At 41.6% G+C, this 20,099-nt stretch overlaps 1 protein-coding gene across 6 annotated transcripts in view; it reads right to left on the bottom strand.

Moving 5' to 3' along the window:
* Positions 1 to 6: 6 nt before the first annotated feature.
* The window catches only part of frem1a (Fras1 related extracellular matrix 1a), a 29,962-nt gene continuing 9,869 nt past the window's right edge, over positions 7 to 20,099 (bottom strand). Inside the window, exons 5-37 of one of the 6 annotated variants that reach the window (XM_051429012.1) lie at positions 19,712 to 19,908; positions 19,067 to 19,390; positions 18,881 to 18,989; positions 18,075 to 18,206; positions 17,579 to 17,923; positions 17,339 to 17,481; positions 15,874 to 16,070; positions 15,692 to 15,785; positions 15,425 to 15,592; positions 15,124 to 15,332; positions 14,074 to 14,167; positions 13,643 to 13,895; positions 12,750 to 12,953; positions 11,682 to 11,867; positions 11,288 to 11,484; positions 11,002 to 11,212; positions 9,404 to 9,548; positions 9,182 to 9,323; positions 8,529 to 8,724; positions 8,098 to 8,362; positions 6,749 to 7,166; positions 5,866 to 6,067; positions 5,636 to 5,780; positions 5,428 to 5,557; positions 5,226 to 5,298; positions 4,048 to 4,212; positions 3,315 to 3,523; positions 3,148 to 3,195; positions 2,880 to 3,065; positions 2,567 to 2,698; positions 2,034 to 2,149; positions 1,746 to 1,831; positions 7 to 1,044 (exon numbers count right to left, since the gene is read on the bottom strand). In XM_051429012.1, the coding sequence (XP_051284972.1) occupies positions 842 to 1,044; positions 1,746 to 1,831; positions 2,034 to 2,149; positions 2,567 to 2,698; positions 2,880 to 3,065; positions 3,148 to 3,195; positions 3,315 to 3,523; positions 4,048 to 4,212; positions 5,226 to 5,298; positions 5,428 to 5,557; positions 5,636 to 5,780; positions 5,866 to 6,067; positions 6,749 to 7,166; positions 8,098 to 8,362; positions 8,529 to 8,724; positions 9,182 to 9,323; positions 9,404 to 9,548; positions 11,002 to 11,212; positions 11,288 to 11,484; positions 11,682 to 11,867; positions 12,750 to 12,953; positions 13,643 to 13,895; positions 14,074 to 14,167; positions 15,124 to 15,332; positions 15,425 to 15,592; positions 15,692 to 15,785; positions 15,874 to 16,070; positions 17,339 to 17,481; positions 17,579 to 17,923; positions 18,075 to 18,206; positions 18,881 to 18,989; positions 19,067 to 19,390; positions 19,712 to 19,908 (5,924 nt within the window). In that variant the 3' untranslated portion in view covers positions 7 to 841. Of the gene's footprint in view, positions 1,045 to 1,745; positions 1,832 to 2,033; positions 2,150 to 2,566; positions 2,699 to 2,879; positions 3,101 to 3,147; positions 3,196 to 3,314; positions 3,524 to 4,047; positions 4,213 to 5,225; positions 5,299 to 5,427; positions 5,558 to 5,635; positions 5,781 to 5,865; positions 6,068 to 6,748; positions 7,167 to 8,097; positions 8,363 to 8,528; positions 8,725 to 9,181; positions 9,324 to 9,403; positions 9,549 to 11,001; positions 11,213 to 11,287; positions 11,485 to 11,681; positions 11,868 to 12,749; positions 12,954 to 13,642; positions 13,896 to 14,073; positions 14,168 to 15,123; positions 15,333 to 15,424; positions 15,593 to 15,691; positions 15,786 to 15,873; positions 16,071 to 17,338; positions 17,482 to 17,578; positions 17,924 to 18,074; positions 18,234 to 18,880; positions 18,990 to 19,066; positions 19,391 to 19,711; positions 19,909 to 20,099 lie in introns of those variants that run through there. The other 5 variants (XM_051429013.1, XM_051429015.1, XM_051429014.1 and 2 more) reach the window with 5 other exon arrangements.

Below are 20,099 nucleotides of genomic sequence, written 5' to 3'. Positions count from 1 at the left end.
GCTTCATTTACACAAATCGATTATGATTTATTTTGATGTTTTTTTCTGTTTACAGGACCAAAGAAACATTTCTTTGAATGGAAATAATGAAGAGCTTGTGCTTCATTCTTTTTATAGAAACATGGGGAGACAAAGATTTGTGAAAAAAGCGAATCAGCAATTTAGCAACATTCTGTGCATGGCGGATTAACCTTTAACAAGGCCCCCTGGCAAATGTGCCTGGGCCCCCCCTTTCCACCAACACCAACACTGTCTGTGTTGTGTATATTCCCTTTGGCCCTTAAATTCCAAACAAGTACAGTACACACAGCACAGTACACATGGCATTTTCATTATATTTTGCCTGTAGACATCAGTTTAAACACACATTCGTTAATTTAGGAATATGTACAATGTAAGCACAATATAGATTAAAATAATGAAAGCCTTAAAACGTTGGACAGTGGGTGCCTGAGGTAATGTTGCAGAATCTGTTAGAAATTTGCATCTAAATTACCTGCAGCACAAACCAGTCAAACTGTAAATCTGGGGCTTTCAGAGCCTTGTGGTCATTGGCCAGCCTTGGTTCTATCTGAAATAAGCAAGATACACTACATACATTTAAAAAAAAAAAAAAAAAAAGTCTTGTGAGCTTTACATATATAATACTTTCAGTGGTTAATTAGTATAAATGCAGTGTAAACAATGCCACTTAGGTTACTTTTTAGACACATTAACTGTCACAAAGTTCTTTATAAATGATATAAACAGCTCCAGCAAAGTTCCCATTGTTCCTCATTGGAAAGTTATTGCAGTTTAAATGTCCTTCCTCCTGCAACTCGTGGCTGTGATGCCGCCAAATTCAAGTTTTTGCTGAGCACACAAAGCGGTTTCCTCTGCTTGTCTTACAGTCCCTGATTTGCCACTTTGCCCTCCTCCACACCAGGACGCACTTTTTGCTTCCCTTCATTTTGGACCGCGGGGGTGCCTTTCTCCAGTTAGTGTAGCTGACTGGCTCACCGCCCGCCCACTCCCAGCGTCCTCGGCCCTCCCTGTCGTTCAGGCCTTAAACAGCAGGAGAAAGATCAGCCAGTTATTTTATCAAAAAACTAAAAGCTGCAGAAGGTAACTATTATAAAAATAACTTTTTGTCATATTTGCTGAAGCTTTCACTATATCCTGGCTGATTTCTCTGGCACCCTTATAGTGCTCCTAATGGCATTTGCAATAAAAAAGCTAATTGTGAATTAAAGCAGTATACAAATAAACCAAAATTCCACACTAACGAATGCTCATTGATGTCTTCAATCACATGTGATGACCGACCTTTGACCTCAGTGAATTTATTTGGATCCATACTTTATTTTATTAACATTATTTACCCTCCTATGTATACATATGTTATGGCAGGCAATATTTAATTCTTTTTTCTTTCATCTCACCATAATTACATTGTCTTTGGATTGTACTGTGTGAGGAGCCCTAACTATACAGTGGTGGGTGGGGTCGGGTGGGACTGGATGGTTTGGGGATTTTTTCAGACTGGTTTTGACCCTGCTGTTTAGTACTGTTGTCTTACTTTAATGTCCATTACTTTTTGCTTGTTGTTTTTCCTTTTTCTCCATTTTGTGATTTCCATGTGAGTCATCCTTTTTTTTAGTACAGACTACACTGGATATTTCTCACTCAAGACAAAGTTCATTACAAAAAAAAAAAAAAAAATCAAAAATGCTGTTGCATCAAATAACACCATCAAAGATACCCACCTATCCAAAACGGTTTTCTTCCGCTGAAGTCCCACAGCCAATCCATGTCAACTTTAGAGAGAACACTTGCTAGAGTGCCTTTATATCTGAAAAGGACAAGAGGGAAAGTTATATATTCTAAAGGATGATTCATAGCCCATATAATTCAGATTATACAGTTTTGCTTGCATGCATGTTATGTATGGCAGACAACTTCAGAAACATGTACTATATTCATGCTTTCTGCTTCAAAGTCTGTTTATCCTTTAAAAACACAATGTGCACAGCTCCATGATAAATGGTCCGTACCTCTCCCTGCAGGCCCTGTTAGCTGTGGTCCATGTGACCTTGTGCTCAGTGCTGAGAGTGTAACAGCGGCCTCCGTGGAAGGTCCAGCCTTGAGGACACATCTGAGCACTCACCATCTGTATTTCAGGAGAAAATGGACTTGAATGGAATGTTGAATCATTTATTTTAGAAGTCTATTGCATAATCCCCTCCGTATGGAGTTCTGCAAGGTTCTATCCTAGAGCCACTATTTCAGACTTTATGTTAACACTTATGGGCCTCATTTACAAGGACAGTATTGACTTTTATTGCTATACACTCAATTCTATATAACCTTCGATCCTGATGATCTGTGTCCCTTTACTCTCTTTAAAAAACTACATCTCTGACACTGATGAATGGATGTTAGAAAAGTAGTTTCCTCCATCCAAATCTGGAATCATAGTGGTCCACAATGACAAAGAGCAACATTTTCCAGGCAATTTACTGATGCAAAGAAGTGAGCGCATGCTTTTATTACAAGTAGGTTCCCCCCTGTTGTGAAGCTTGAGTACCTGATCAGTTGGTGTCCAGGGTTTCCAGGAAACACCGTTGCAGTGAAAAAGCTGATTGGTGGTCTGGTTTAAATGCAGGAGTCCCATCAGTTCTGGCACACAGGGCTTGGGTATGGAGTTATCTGCTGTAGCCTATGGCCGTACAAATTCACAGCAGAATTCATTTGGTGTTGCTTTAACTGGAAAACATTTTTTTTCACAATAATTAACCATAAAATACTAAAAGAGCATAGAAAGTCTCAAACTAGCAAGTGCAAAATCTTTCCTTAGATAGTTAAAAAAGTGTTACTCAGCCAGTAAGATTAGTACTTACATGCACTTTAGCCGGTCCAGTCTTTTGAGGTTTTGAAATCTTCCTTTGAGGATCTGACTTTGACTTTGTAAGCACTGCTGACGCCTGCTGCTGTGCTCCCCTGCTAACCACACGGATGTTTGCCTTTCTGCCCTTCCTCGATGAGGACGTGTCATCTTCTACTTGCATTTGCATGATGCCATGATACTGGAATTAAAGAGCAGAAATGCAGACTTTAGTGACTTAAAAAGGTTAGGTCAGGTTAGTATCAGCTACTTCTCCTGCTTACCGTGTAAACAATGTCTGTCCCGTTGTGAAAAACTGATGAAGGTGCAATCTGAAAGATGAAACAGAGTTGAAAGATTAAGATTTAAGCTGGATCAAAGCCACTATTAAAGGAAAATGTAAGATGGATAAAGTCAAATCCAGTGCTGATCTTCAAGAGCAGGTACTTACAGACTTTGGATTGCCTGTTACTTTGAGTTTCTTTTTTGGGACATCTGCTCTAGGCCTGGAGATGCTGTCTCCACGGGACCACATCACTGAATCTGTGCTGAGGGGCAGCTTCTCTAGTTGAATAGATCCATGCTGGGGGTATGTGTCTGAGCGAATCTCTTTTCCTCCAAGAACAGGAGCCTCCTGATCGTGGTTCAGCTTGCATTGTCCTGAGTTTTAACAGTCATGTTAGTGTCTTTGGGCAAATATTGACTCCCTGAGTTTTTAATCAGAATAAGTGGCGCCATCTTGTGATAAAAACACAGAAAGTCGGACTACATCCAAGGATGTAGTTTTTGGTGCATGGGCACAAATCAATTAAACTCTTATCATGATACACACATCTTATTAAATAATCATTAATAATTAATACTTCATATTTATAACATGCCAGTATGGCCATAGGGTTGGGGGAATAAAACGTGAATAAAAATTTCCCCAGTCTTGCATCCAGGCTGTGGATTCAGGTTTAACCCTGCTTTGCTTTTTTCACAATTCTTGCTTGTGAGCTACTGGTGAACTATGGGATGGGAAATAAAGGCTGAAGTAAACATATTTGAACTTGATTAGTAAAGCATTTAGATCCCATACCACCCCTCTAGATCCACCCTAGGGTCAGGTATAGGGATAATATGCAGTGATGCAACCTTACAAAAAAAGAACCTAAAAACACACAGCTGGGGTTTATTTCTACCTTTTCCTCCCTTCTTCCTCCCAGAGTCTCTGATGGTGACTTGAGCCCTCTTGATGTTGCCAATCACTGTGCCTTCAGGTGAGACGAGCAGCACTTCGAACATCTCCTCAGCCTCCTCAAGGTGATCCTGAATGATCTCGGTTTGCCAGCTCCTCTTTGACACTCCTGTACAGACAGAAACATCGCAGCTTACAAGAGATTATGTCATTCATCGTGACTCTATCTGGTTTGTTTATTTTATTAGCACACTGTAAATGACTGAATTTCAGTTGTAACACAATAGTAGCACCAGTGCTGTCACACTTTTACACACATTTTCACAATGTGACTTTTCTTCAAGGGATATTAATGTGATTTAGTATTGTAATTCCTGGGTCTTCAACACTAGGGTGGCCCCCGAATTATTGTTAGATAAAATAAAATCTGAAAGGTTTTATTTTTTCAAAAGTTTAAATCTGCCTGAGAAAAGACCAAACATGAATCCAACATATTATTATTGAGTTTTATACAATATATGTAGTAGGGGGTCCCAGCTCCTTAGCTGGCCTTGACCTTAAAAATTTCGAAGACCCCTGTTTTAGTTGTCATCATCTGACCTAAGTGTGGAATTTTGAATATATGATAATGTATATGGAGGGAGGTGGTAACCCCTGTCAAAGATGTTGACTCAATGGCCTTTGTCCCCCTCCCAGTGGATGCTTGGAGGGGTTCTGTTAGTTGACAGCTGATGTTGTCTGTGTCTGCTGTCGGTTCAGTCGAGGGTCCTTGCTGTTTGTCCCCTCCAGCCAGAAATCAGTGTTTCTTCTTGTTCCTACAGTGTGATGTTTGAATGATGTCTATGCAGAGTTTGATTTTTGATTAATGCAATTTTTTTGCTAACCCTCTACTTAATATTTTTCCATTTTTGCCGCAGTGGTTTGTGCTTTAGATTGCTGTAGAAGCACCACCAGACTGCAGTCTTTACCTTAATCCCATGCACTGACAGTTACGGCTACAAAACAAGTACCACACAGAAACTTTCACAAAGTTTTCTTCACAAAGGACCATGAATGTGCTTCTAGTGACAGTGACGCTAACGTGGCTGTCCTTTGCAGGTCTCTCATGCATTTTTTTTATTCCCTGAGAGAAAGGGAGCTAGCAGACTTGAGGGGTGTAGTTACACTTCAATGAGCACATACCTGGATCAAACTGAATGAGGGAAGAAGGGCTAATGAGGAAATCTCTTCCAACTGTTGCAGTCACCTCTTTGACCTGTGGTAAGGAAACATGACACATATACAGGTCTTAAAATCCATGAGAAAAAGGCCAAGCATCAGGGGACCGGTGAGTTAAATACAGTTATAAAGTGAGTTGCGTTTCAACAATACATTACTTGCAGACCTTGACAGTGAGATAAGAAGACTCTGCCAAGTTTCCATTCCGGATGATGTCCAGCGAGACAGTTCCCTTCTCCTCACACACAGAGTACTCGGGTTGAGACAGCTCCACGGTGGACCAGCTGAATTCAAGACTGCAAAGACAAATTTCAATCACAGTGAAGACTACACTGTTAATTAAACGTAAAATAAATCAATGTTCTTTTTCTTACATGTTAGAGGGCCCTGTGTTCCCTAAAGGATCAGACACTGTAAACTCCAGGCTGTCAGAGAGAGACTCCCTTTCTGGGTTGATTATGTAGACAATAGTTCTCTTGTTCAGCTCCACCTGAGAGAAGCGCTGTGGTACAAAACCACCTGCAAGACCAAAGAGAAAGATTATTTACTATTAGTTTATTTGAATCTAAGCTTTGACTAGACGGAAGCAAACCGATTTACCGACCTGTGGTAATGTTTTCTAGGAAACTAAAGTAAGGCTGGCGAACGATGCAGAATATCAGCTCCTCTTCTCTGCTGTCGCTGTCCTGGGCCTTCACCTCACGAGATGACAGAAAGATCCCATATCGTCCATCACCTAAAAGCTCTGCTTTCCAAAGAGGAAGCAGCTTCACAACCTCAGGAGGGGACTTATCCAAAGGCTTTATCTGAAATTATACATAAAATAGAGACTGGTTAACATGAATGTCATAAAAAAGTTGTTCAGACATCCACTCATTCAACTATCTAGATTCAAAATTATTGTGTAATATTTAGGAGGATCTATTGTCAGAAATGAAATATAATATTCATAGGTATATTTTCATTATAGTGTATAATCACCTGAATAAGAACCTTGTGTTTTTGTTACCTTAGACTGAGCTGTTTTTATCTACAGAGGGAGCGGGTCCTCTTTTAGTGAACCACCATGTTTCTACAGTAGTCCAGAACGGAAAAACCAAACCATTTTTCGTGACCACTGTAGTTTGTCCTCCACCCTTGGCAGGGTGAGCTGCAGTCAAATGGTTGCAATCTGCAACTTCACAGCTAGATGCCACTAAAGCCTACACACTGGTCCTTTAAAGTAAGACTGTAGGTTTTTAAAGTCCAAACAGCCGTTCTTCCTATTACAAATGAAAAGTTGAATTCATAAGCAATAAACACACATAGGGATGGGCCCTCCCCATTGGCTCACAGATCTATGATCCCTAGATGTGAGTTGTGCAGTTAGACACCCGTTGAAACATTCAAGGTACATATCACAATTTCTATCAGTCATATTGTAAGGCTGTGACCAGTTGGGGGTGCTGTGAGAGTTGTGACATACCTACAAAGCCTTTAACACCCACCTGAATTGTGAAGAACACAGGTGCCGTGTGTAACCGCCCGTCCAGCAGGAAGCCCCGGTTGGTGCTGTCAGAGGCAGTGAAGGCAAATCTGTCGATCTGTGACGGCCCCCCATCATGTTTATATGTTACCTCCAACTCCTGTACGTCTCTCTGGGTGAAGTTATAGCCAGCTTTTAACATGGTACCACCTAAAAGCAGCCCGCCGTACTGTGGAGGCCGGAGGAGGACAAAGATCAGGGCGCTGGGTGGAGTGTCGGGGTCAGACATGGCCAGGCAGTCAGGACCCAGGATCATGGAGGAGCCCTGTGGGACTGAAAGGCCTTTGTTGGAGGACAGAGATGGCAGAATGCGGTCCACCATTTCCACCGCAATCTCAAAGCTCCCGTTTCGGCTGGTCTTACCGTTGCTCACAATGAACCTGTCGGAACATACAACAGCCGGAGTGTTACGCTTCAGTGGAACAAATGTGGCTCCACTGTGGGAAATTAACTTACAGGAAAGCTAAGAGCAATGTTTTTAATCATCTTCTGTGTTCTGTCTTATAGCTAGTGCAGATGACAACACTTCACAATCACTGTACTGCTCACACTACAGGACTGTTTCTTTCTCTGATTTTTACCATGCTTGTCAGATATCGGCTCTTTGGGATGGGTGGGTTACCCACTGCAGCTTTAATCAAAAGTAAATGTAACAAGTTTCCATCCAAATGCAATGCAAATTTTAAATGAATTTCCAGAAAAGAAAAAGCAAAAAAATATTTATATAAAGTCATGGGCACGGGTAAAAATGAAAAAGACTGTGCAGGCTATTTTTAACATCTAAATCAGCTAAATATTATCAAGCCTAATCAGCCGCCAAGATTTATTTTAATGTGAAAACCTCAAGTTCGTCACATTGCAGTTGAGTAAACTTCAGAGACAGCAGGAGCACAGGTGCTGCAGCAGCTGACAGATACTTTTCCAAGAACACAACTCTTAAGACACCAAAACGAGACAAGGATGCTATAACCCAGTTAGCATTACAATTTACAACAGAGACAATGCTTGATTGACATTAGTGTGCGAGCTACAGCAGCAAAGTGGGTAGCAACATAGCTGGTAATTGCTAAATAGACCATGGATAATTATGATTTGAATTCATGTTCCACTTTCAACTGCGCAAGTAAAAATAAAGCACTTAGTGAGCAACTGTGAGTGCAGATTGTGTTTCAGTACTGAGCTCTGTGGGTGCAGGAGGGTGGTGGTTTGCAAAACTCGACCCGTGTTTGACTGATGCAGAGTCCTGATCTGATAAAGTCTCAGCTGCAGTGTGAACTTGAGCAAGTTGTACTCAATGGCTTCTAGACTCACTGAAAGGTTTCTGTGGGTGTGCTGGCACGGTTGTCATGCACGTAGGCCACAAGGTTGGCTGCTACGTCCATCTGGCTGAAGGTGGAGATGGCCAGCCCAGGATGTTTGATGTACTCTATGTGTCCGTGAGGAGCAGGGCTGGTGATGGCATACAGAAGCTCCTCAGGCTTGTCAGTGCCGTCGGTGGCTAACAGCACATCTGTGGTAAGAACCACGCGATCCCCCCGGCTGACGTTCACTGGCTTCACAAAGATGGCGATATTTCCTAAAAAACATGGCGGAGGAGACGTTTAAAGGTTAAAACTGGAACCACATCAGTATGAATCGACAGTGGGCAGAGTGCCTGGCAGTCACAAGGATGTCACAAGTGGATAATTTGACCCAAAGCTACATGTATGTCTAATGAAGAATTTAAGAGTGAATTCCAGTACCTTTCTCTAGATCTCTGACAGAGATATAGAAGTGCTGTGGGGGTGATTGATTCTTTCCATCCGACACACAGAAGACAAAAAAATCCTGTGTTTTAGTGCCATGCAGGCCTGTGTGCACATAGCGCAGAAGGTTCATGTCCACCACCTCCTGGGTACAGTTTCTCCCGGCTGCCAGCGTCACCCAGTCCCGACCTTCCTGAGACAGGATCAGTCACAGTTAGGAGCACCTCCCAGTGTCATCACAGTGTTAACAGTGACAGCTTATAAAGCAGCAAATCCAAAATGAGTGTCCCCAGTAGATGGTTGGCTCCAGCAAATTTCCATGTCCAAAGCAGTTTCTTAATTCAATACAACATAGTGGTGTGGATTTGTTTCATCCATAGCAAAGACTAAGTTGTCAATACAGTTCTTGTATATAACTACCTCCCCATTCAGTAATGAGGTAACTTTGACAACCAGTATGGATGTGTCAAACCTGTCATTGGGCTTTAGAACTGCTGCAGGTTTTTCTCACATTTGTTGTAAAAGCCTTTATCATTTACCGTAGTGTTTGCTGTTCTGTAAGTATGGAGCAGCAGCACCAATCATCTACTGCGTACTGCTAACCTGACAGGGGACATAGTAACATTTCAGTTCTCTGGCACTGCACCAACCTTAAGCTGAAGAAGTCCTTGGGTAGGAACACTCTCAAACGTGTACATGACCTCTAAAGAAGGAGTATCACTGTCCTGTGCGAAGAGTGTGACACTGGATATAAGCCTGGTTTCTCCTGGCTCCACCTCCAGCCCATTGTTCCTGAAGGACACCAGATTGAGACACTTTACATCCAATCACATGATGACGGACTTTAAACAGGGACTGTAATGATGTCTAACCTGATGACGCGAGGCTCCTCGTCATTGACTGGCAGCACTTTAACCACCACTTGTCTGTGGAGTTGGTGCCTGCCATCAGTCAACTGGATGGTAAAACTGTCCTCCATATTCTCTGAGTCATCATGCATGTACATCAGATCCATACCTGAAAACCAATGGTGCTACAGATTTATTTGACTTAATAACAAAAGACAGAAATAGTATCATGAGAGTTGTTGTCATTATTGTTAAAATATCACCAATGTACCACATGCAAAAACATGCATGGTTTTTGCCCAAAACTGCATGGGATTTACATAAAGTGGTCTACAATGTCTACAAAGGGAAGACTTGTGGTTGAGGTCAGATTGTTGGAAACATTTGGGATAATGTAAGTACTCAACAAAATATATAATATAAGTCTAGTGTTTTAACACATTTTGATGTGGAAATGTTTAATATTACACATTTAAATGAAAGTACTCTCAGTCTACAATCATGTTTTTGTAGTTTGGAAGATATTCATAATAATAATATTAATAGACATTTTGCATTTCCATGACTTTAACATGTTCTTACTTTTTTAATTTTTATGCAGTTGAAGCAGGAAACAAAATTGTTGGCCACAGAAAACCAGAATTAGTGCTACTATATATGCTAGTGATACTGTAGCTACCACTGAAAAATCCGTGGCACAGAAATTAACATTAATGGTATCTCAACAACATATTTAAAGGTCCATGTAAATGCACTATGCACTAACTGGGTAAACAGGGTACTGCTAAACACACCAATTATAAAGTTAAAATAAATGTACAATTTGTGTGTATAGCGGTAGTCCCTTTTGTACCGGCCACCTGCCTAGCGCTTAATCAATTTTGATGAATGAGCATTCTGTATAATCTCCGTACAGTTCCACATACAGTAATATGTGATGTCAGAACTGTTGTGATGATATGCTACTGAGGTTTTCTTTGGGACATTAAAGTGTTACAGTAAAACATAACAGCGTTTCTGTCTGATTTTACTCATGCCAAAAATCAAACTGAATGCAGCAACAACAGAGTAGTAATGTAGTTCATGTTTTAATTTACCGGTCCGACTCATATTCTGTGTAAATTGCTGAATAAAGTAACAAGTAAATTCATGTTTGTTAAGAAATACTAGTTTATATTTTGTTTTAATATTCCTATATTTTATGTGATATAGTTACTGTTGGTTTCTGTATAGTGTTCTTGTGTCTAGCAGAGGTGCTGTGTCCCCAGATATTTTGTTTGTAAGCAGAAAGGTATCATAGTTGATCATTTTGTTAGTTTGCCCATTACAAATGATGGTCAGACTAACAAGACTAAACAACTAAGACCCAGGCTGCATACATGTGGAATTTTCTTTTAATGTCTGAGAGCTGAGGTGAGTGGTAGTTTCCAGCGGGAAACTCAAACGTCATCTTTCCCATAGGCTGGGATTTTACAGTAGCATTAGCACTTAGACCACATACCCTGAACTTAAACCGGACCACACTGAGACAGCAGATTAATAATCAATGACCTGAGCTCCTTTGTTGTCCATTTTAGTCCTATGAGTGAAACAAGGCTTCAGCAGCGACGTGTAAAAAGTACCGTTTGTAAGATCTGTCATTGTAAAGTCGACCACTGGGGATTGAGGACTGGCCTCCCGTCTCTTGTGGACTGGCTTTTCGCCACTGTGGTTGACGATGGTGCCATGCTGCGGGGCTTTGACCACGCTGAAGAGCAGGACGTTCTTTGGGACATCCAGATCCATCGCATGGAAGACTGACAAGTCCAGCTGCTTCATGTCTCCTTCTCGTACCTCGACACAGAAGAACATCAGTGAATGGTGGAATCTTGTGAAGAAAATCTGTCTCAATTTGGCCATTGAACTTACTGTGAAGCTGCGAGCCACAAACTCTGGGACCTCGTCGTTCGTTGGGTTAATAATAATGTAGAAGGGGACATGGGCGGAGCTGTGTTTGCCATCTGATACACAGAGCATGAACTGGTCAGCTGTGGGCTCCATCCTCTGGTGTCTGGACTGTACGTAGTTCACATGACCGTCGATGATGTCTTTGTATAAAAAGGAGGCTGGGAAAAAGGAGGTTAGACCAAAAAACACATCACTTTTTGGGGGGTTTTCACATATCTGATGATAATACAGTATGAAAACTAGGGATGAACGAGTACACCATTGTCTGAATGTGTTCAACCAACTAAATCATCTGTATTTGTATCCGCACTTACGATGGGAGGGGCTTAACACAGACTAGAGGTGGGTTTCTTACCTATGCTTATGCCCATGTTGCTTTTCTCAAAGCCAGGACTGGGGAGGACATTTTCAATGTAGCCAAACTGGGGCGGAGAAATCAGACTGACCACCAGCTCATCCAGCACAGTGTCCACGTCAGAGGCCTTCAAATGTGAGGCAGTAATCGGGGCAGTCCCACCTTCATCCACCTTAAAGATGTCTCCTACAAACAAGACAGGACAAATTATGTATTATGTATTTCAACATCATACTTTCGGTCAAATTTACAGTATTTGTATATTGGTTGTTAAACCCAACATAACCCTAATTCTTTTGGTCTTTTTTACCCTTTTAACAAGGACATTTTCAGTGCTGTTTTCTTAGCGCTAAGCTAGCTGTGTGTTTACAAAGAGACACAGTTACGCAGGCGTTTAGCAGTACCTCAGCAGCATTACTGTATGCTGGGTTTAAGAAATACCAGGGTCACAAAATGAACTTGCTGGGTGGTTTTGGGGCATCAAAGCAGTAGTAATTAGGCAATTGTTTCAAGCTTTAATTGTCTACCCCTCCATACCTTAGTGAGTGGTGGGTACGCCAGAGCTGGCTCAGTAAGAAGTAAGGGTACTCGTGGACAACATTTCCCAAGTCATTCACTTGAATGGACTAAAGATACTGAATCATGTGGAAATTAGTCATTTCGCTGGGATGCTCAAAAAATGTATCCATCGTTTTACAGCTGCTTCAGTCACAAAGTAAGCTTATGGTAAAAAGCCTTAATGGGCCAGTGTGCATTACGTGACAGACACCATTGCTGTAGTTAATATGGTTAACCTCTCAATAATGAGTGTCAATAGTGAACATTGCAGCCTGCGGGACTGCCACAAGAATCCCAACCAAATGTCTCTAACACACCCACACAGTCCTGTGAATAGATCTGATCAAGCAAAATAAGTGAAAACATCTTTATAGGTTGATCCTGGGTGTGTACAGGCTTTAACAATTCCAATTTGACACAATGTGGTGTTACTTTTTTTTTTTTCATAAGTCTAGTTATAGCTCAAGGCCGGTGCTCTGGACGCCATGTGACTGCGTTAGAATGGCCAACCTGTTGTAAGAGAAGGTTGCTGGCTGTCGACTGGAAACACTGTGATCTGGAGGTCGTACACAGGCAGGCTGTCCCGTAGCTGAGCTTTGCCTCTGGCCCTGGTGGGACTTCCTTCACCGCAGCACACAGCCAAGTTTTCTGTTTCTCCGTCAGAAATAACGAAGGTGATGGTGTCATGGCGAGGAGTGAGTCCAATCTCCAGTCCTGAAACCACAATCATATTAAGCACTTTAGAAACAGTCCCTACAGTACATGAGCACATAAAAAATGTCAGAGATAAAGTTAAAGTGGGCAAATTTGGATTTCCACTCCACAACCCTTCTACCAACACAGCTTCTTCAATGTGGATACAGAAAAAGTTAGTTACCTCCGCTAAGGGGGTTATGTTTTAGTGCTGTTCGTGGCCAATTGTCATCAAACTTGGTTGAAGGGTGTAGCAAGGAAGAACCCAGTACATTTTGGAGCGGATCCCAATCACAGGGCGGATACACAAGTTACTTTTCGATCACTTAAGGCGAAATAAACTGGATCTGTCACTCATGTGTGAACCTGTTGTAATTAAAGTGAATGGTGCAAACATACAACGAAATATGAAGGCCACCTCAAACAGCACTGCAGAAACAAATGCAGCAAGTATGTAAGAAATAAGCAAATAGAGATGTGATTTTTCTAGATTAATCAGGAATTCCGGATTTTATGATCAAACAGGGTCTGAAACCCCTTCCTGCCACTCCATTCTGAATTTGGGGGGCTGAACTTTTGTGAAATGGATCAGCAGGATGTCTTTGAAAGAAGATTGTGTTCACCTTTACACCCATTTGAGTGATTACGGTGTCTCAAGAGCGGCAGTTCCGAGCGGCTATAAACATTTAAGCCCACTCTGCGCTGCCCACCTGTGTGTTTGTAGGTGATGATCCCCGCAGTGATGTCTGCCTGGATGAAGCGATCGATGATGACACCTCTTCGGAGCACCACACCGTGATATGGCTGGCGGGCGATGAGGAAGGCCAGGCTGTTGTTGTCGCTGTCTGCATCAGTGGCGTAGATAAACTCTGTTGTGATGACTACTTCCTGTCCCTCTGCACAGCTGAGAACAGGTTTCAAACCGACAACCAACACCGGGACCTCGTCATTGATGGGCATCACCTGGAGATGACATGCAAGTCACTTTGGTAAAACTATAATAGTTCAGTTTTTACATTTATTTTTCTGACTGCAAAGTCTTAATGGCTGTACACACTTGGTCTGTACCAAGTGTGTACAGCCATTAAGACTGTCCATTTCTAAATGAACCTCCATTATTTCCTCAAACGGGAGCGATTACCTTTACTTGCAAGACAAAACTGACTGGATTGGTGCCATCTGTTGCAGTGAATTCAATGTTGTCTTCTAGAGTTTCAGAGCTGTCGTGATTGTACCTGATTGACAAATGACAGACAAAATTAAGACTGATGAAAGTGTGGTGAAAGTCTTGAGGAGAGAAACAGGACCCCAGTGGGATGTTCATGTTGCTTTGTGTCTACTGGATGATCAACAGAATGCGAAGAGGTAACAGCTATGACGTTACGTTCAGTATCGTGTTGCAGAAATATTGACTGAAATTAGCACGCTAACCTGACTAGCCCGTACTGTCTTGTATAGCACTTGTGCCTCCAGAGGCAACAGTCACTGAAGCATCTACTCTAACATAGCTATGGGGTTTACTTTAATATGAACTAAATTAGCATAGCTCTGATTGATCCGGACTCCATTCAGAAAATAAGTATTTTCAAAGTTTTTTGCTTGCTTTCTTGCAGACAGACCTGATTGGACAAGATTATTTTATAAATTGCCACCCATATGTAGTTATTTTGGCATGCGTTTGATCCTTTAATTACAATTAAATCATAGCAAAATCTCTTTATTTTGGGTTCATACTGCTGTAGTCAGTTGGTCCAGTGGTGAATAAACACAAATTAACCACTTGTCATTACATTTATAAAATGTGGCAAGATTTGAAGTTGGAATGTTTGCTACATTTTTCAGGAAGTTTTATTACGCGCGTCTAACTGTAAGCAATTTTGAACAGTGTCACTGCAAAGTGGGTGAGAGGAGGTGAAATGCTTTTTAGATCATGTGGCAAGTAATTACATATTGCTCTAGTGGTCAAAAATGAATTACATATATGTAGCTTTGAGCCAAAATGATGACTGTGAGTTACCAGTTTGTGAGATGTAACTGCACAACCTTATGCCGTCCAACTGTGCTTTGTTGTCAGGCGTTACCATCAATACTAATTAGGTCAAACAGAGCTGCTATTGTGCTGGCTAAAATTTTTATTTTAGGTATAAATCCCACATAAAAATGAAGAACTTTACGAAACAGGATGTCTGACCTAACTTTAAGGCTTTTCAGGTCTTGCGCAGTGAAAGCATGGCCCGGCTTTAGCGGGCGGCTGCCTAGCTGCAGAGCTCCATGCTGCGGTTCCTTCTGGAGCTCCATCTGCAGGGCTTTCTCCATGGAGTCCACGTCTGACAGCAGCAAGTGCTCAGGGCCAATCCAGCACTCCCCTCCCTCATCTACAGTCAGTGGGTTGGTGATAACCTGAAACAGAACGCATCCACTTTTTCTGTGTAGACACGTACCCACACACAAGAAAAGAGATTAAGAAAGGTACAACACACTTTCTTTCTCACCTGTGGCGGCTGGTTGTCCACTGGCACCACAGTGATGTTAAAGCAGATCCCAGTGACTGTTTTGCCCAGGTGGTTGGTTACAGAGAGAACCAGCTGGATATACTGGGGGTAAGGGCCGATGTCCATAATCGGAGGCATGTAGGCTACTTTCATAAAGTTTACTGCATGCTGGAAACAAACAAAAAAGAAAAAAGTGGATACATTGTGAATACACTAGTCTTGCTGCATGTGCCTATGTATTCCTGAATAAGAAACTAAAAGAATCACCTGTGTGAAGAGCCTCAGCACTGGTGCATTGGAGTCTTTGGTGAATTTGGGTACGCTGTCGACTAAGAACAACCTCCCCGCATCAGGACTGCTGCTAATGAAGACGACAGCACATCATTCAGACAGAATGTTTTGCCTCTGTTAAGCATCCAGTCTGTTTTTGAAGGTGAGGACATACTTACCTGTGAGGACCAGTGTAGAAAGGTGGAGTAGTGACCGTATATGTAAGCTCACTGTCGGGGGACTCCTGGTCCACAAAGTGAAGATGTTGCCGTGTTATATGGACTACTTCTGTTTCTTTAATCACAAGGCACCGACTGGAACCAGGGACCTCTTTAGGTGGCTGGTCTGGAACAGGCTCTATGTGCACCATCACCACCTGCACCGCAAGGACATCTTTTTAGATCACTGAAAAAGATATCAAGTACTAACCTTGTTTGTTCGACAGAACCATCTGCAAACTTGTCGTAATTTGGAAAAGCGATTGCACACACAGAAAATACAGGGGATTGGATCTGACTTTCACCGTCTATCATGAGCAAACTTCAACTAGTCCGATCAATGAACAACATAACCGTTGCCATTCTTTGCTCTTCTTTCAATGAAGAAATACTCTCCAGGTCTGATATTACTGATGCTAGCAGCATCTACGCAAACCTCTTTTGCAGCCACCATTGTTGGTTTCTGGACACTAGTGCATAGCTACAAGCCTGGCAAGATGGGTTCTAAGTAATTGGATTGCTTAACCAATTACTCCGTATAAAAATAATTAGTTAATAGGTGAAATAACTTTTGTCTTACTTTCAAATGTCTTCCATTCAATTCTCTTATTAATGCTAAGCTATATTATTTTAGTGTTGCTATGGGACAAATTTTTCTAGTTATTTATTCTCCCGATCCACCAGAGGGCAGCAAGAAGTAGTGTTCCTACCTGTAAGCTACACTTAATGTCTTAGTTAGTAATCAGGACCATTCAGTAGAAGAAGACCCACGCAGATGTAAACATTAACAGAGCTTTGCTACAGTAGTTAGTTAATACATAATTATTTGATGAATGGACCTAACTGTCTCGGGCCAGGTGCCATAAGGGGTCGTAAGGTCAGGTGATGTTAGATCATAAACTGGAAACCCAACGACATACGCTTGGATGTACTGTGTTTATCTGCCATCTTCTGCAGTTGTCCACCAGTTTCAGGTAAGACAAAAGTAACAAGTAACAAGCCCATTTCAATTTCAGTAATTGTAATTATGTTATTTAATTTGAAAATGTAATAAGTTACATTACTAGTTACCATCAAAAGTATTGGAATTACAGTAATGCGTTACTTTATAAAGCTTTATTCCCAACACTGGGTGTGACGCAGTGAGAAAACACTTTTTGTTAAACAACAATGGCGGCTGCTAAAGAGGTTAGCGTATATGCTGCTAGCATCAGTTCAATTAGAACTGGAGAGTATTTCTTCATTGAAAGAACGCCACTGAAGGTTTTTCTCAACGGAAAATGTTTTTGCTCTTCTCCCAACTGGCCTCAGTAAGAGTTTGACTACGTTATATAGTTTCCATTGGTTGAGTTGTAGGTTTTGGTTTTAGAGAACTGTCTTGACAAATATTGGATGGATTGCAACAACATATGTAAGTGTTACCCACTTGAGAGTCTGACAGGTTGGGGGGGTCATGGAAATCTGACAGCACCACCTCAAAGGAGTCATCAAACACCTCATTACCTAGGTGTCGATAGTAAACCATGGACTGAGACAGGTCTTTCTGCAGAAAGTGGCTGACAGGATAACCTGTATTAAAACCAATAGAAACATGAAATGATTTGGTTAAAAACAAAAGTTTACTCTATGCAGGATAAAATAAAGAAATAAAGTCCATTCCTCTGACCCGTAAGACCTGGTCCTGGGATTTTCATGACCTCTCCTGCCTGCGGGGGACGGGTGATGTTAAAGAGGATGTAGTCGTCGCTGGAGTCCATGTCTGAAGCCTGGAGAGTTGAACCTCTCAGTAAAGCCATCTGGCCCTCAGACACCTCCAGCAGCATGTTGGTGATGAGGAATGGAGGGCTGTCATCCTTCGGCAGGATCTTTATGGGGAACTTGTGTCGGGTCTGATGGAGGCCATCGGTAATGCGGAAGATAATGAAGTCTTTGGTGGAGTCGCTGTCGTCGTGGTGATAGCGAACCACGCCCGCTTTGATGTCATTGACAGTGAACATGAAGCCCTTTCCACCTGGATTTTTATGTAAAACAATAAAAAAAATGTGTTGGGTATTATATTTTATCATGCCTCTAAAATGATTTGTTCATGTTTATATATAATTCTACAGCGGTAAGCAGATAGAAGAAGCAGTTTTGTCCACTGGCAGTTGTTGCCTCAGTACCTCTGACAGTGAGCCGTCCATGCTGCAGGCCGTCCACAGTGATGATGCGAACAGCATTCAGGTTGTCGTTGTCTACAATCTGGAGCTGCTCCCACATTATTGGCCGGGACTGACCCTCTAACAGACTGAGACCTATGAGACAAATTGTTCATAGAAAAACTACTTAACTAAGTATACTGCACATGCCAAGCCTCATTCTGAAAGATACCAAAAAGACTAGAGTTAAAAGCTCTTTTGTGTAACCTAGCTTTTAGATTTAGCCTATGCTAATTACATTTTAACATAGAAACCTTGCTTGATGAAGCCCTAAAGCTGCACACATTTTTTCTTGGACAACTTGATGGCAGAAGAACTACAAAAAGTTGCTAGATGGCACGTTATTGCCTTACAAAATTGTTACCACATGGGATAGCTAACAATTACCAGACACACAAATATATTAGCATTCATTTGAGTTGTGTTTCTGTTTACTTGATGACTGTAACTACAACATTCACTCTGCTTTTAACTGTGTTTAACTCCTGAGAATATCTGGCTCTTTAGCAGCTAGCAGGTAGGTAGTGAACAGGTAGCTGCTGCTAAAAGTGAGGTTGAACCAGACAATAAGTATGTCTTAAAGCCAGAACAGTTAAACAGCTAAAAGAGACCTAAAAGCTCAATGGAACATTTGGTGATGAGTTGTTTGGCAGAGCCACTATGAAAGATCATTGTAAAAATAAATTTTAAAGGTATTACATAACAACTTAATTGCCTGCATGCATTTGAAAAAAGCTTTGTGCATTTGTAGTGTGAGGATGCTAGCATACCCATGTTCCAAGACACCCTGGGTGCGTTGGTGTCTGAATTCCTTACAGACATATGGACAGTTATTGATGGGCTCTTCTCAAAGAAAAAATCATGAACCTCAAATTCCACCTGTATGGGAAGATTACAAAGATTTTCAGAAACCAAATAGTTTTATATATTGCACAAAGTATAAGAAAGGGTGCTACCTCGTAATTCCGGCGTTGGGTGTATGAGGAGTTCGGAGGTTGATACCCAATGAGCATGTCGTTCAGATCAAGCCATGTGAAGGAGGAGATTGGGCGAGTGTGATCGGATAGATGGGTGATGAAGCCGTCCGCGGGGGGTTTGGTGATGTTGAAAACTAAAAGTTGTTTGAGGGTTTCCTCGTCTTCAGCGTCTAGTGTAGCAGTGGAGAGCGGAGTGAGGATGAACTGGTCCACCTCCAGGATAAACATGGACATGAAGGACGGTTTGGGAGGCTGGTTGGGCATCGCACCAAGAATACGCACTGGAATCCAGGCCTGTTCGGACTACACAAAGACAACACAATGAGCAGGACTTCAAATTCAATTTCTTGTTTTTGTCAAGTTAGCCTAACTGTGATGCTACAGTAAACTAGCATCACAATATTTTAAAAGCAAATGCTAAAAACAAGCAAATTCAGTATTTGGTGCTGTTATTCAATATATTTTTTAAGCTAAAACCCACAAATACTCAACAACAGTAGACCAATAGTGGTCCAATATATTGCTATAACCCTTATTACTATACTCATGTAAAATCATAGTGCTGGTACATGTAGTAAGGAACAACGAAAGACAAAACTGTTAGCATTAACACAGCCAAATGACCTGATATATGCTGCCACTCCTGGTGTCCTTGAGGTCCAGTCGGATTGCGATGTAGTCTACGTCTGGAGAGGGAGGGTCTATGTGCTGATACCTCAGTCCCATCACCAGGAAATCATCACAGGGAATTTTGGTGAACTTCACCAGCTTCAGACCCTTCAGGCAGCCTTCAGACTTACACATTGCCCTGGCTTTATTATCTGTACAATGACACAAATTTGATGTCATTTTTTATTCTTCTTTTACCTACTGACTGATGTACAACGGAGTATTAGGGCCAGACTAAGAAAAAAATACAAATTTTTTGGGGGGGGGAAATTACGAGAATAAAGTCATAATATTACGAGAATAATAACTTAATAATAAACTTTATTCTCGCAATATTATGACT

This window comes from Dicentrarchus labrax, unplaced genomic scaffold (assembly GCF_905237075.1).
Source record: "Dicentrarchus labrax unplaced genomic scaffold, dlabrax2021, whole genome shotgun sequence".
Classification (NCBI taxonomy): Eukaryota; Metazoa; Chordata; class Actinopteri; family Moronidae; genus Dicentrarchus; species Dicentrarchus labrax.
The sequence above is the reverse complement of the archived record's forward strand: the minus strand, read 5'-3'. Positions and strand labels throughout refer to the sequence as shown.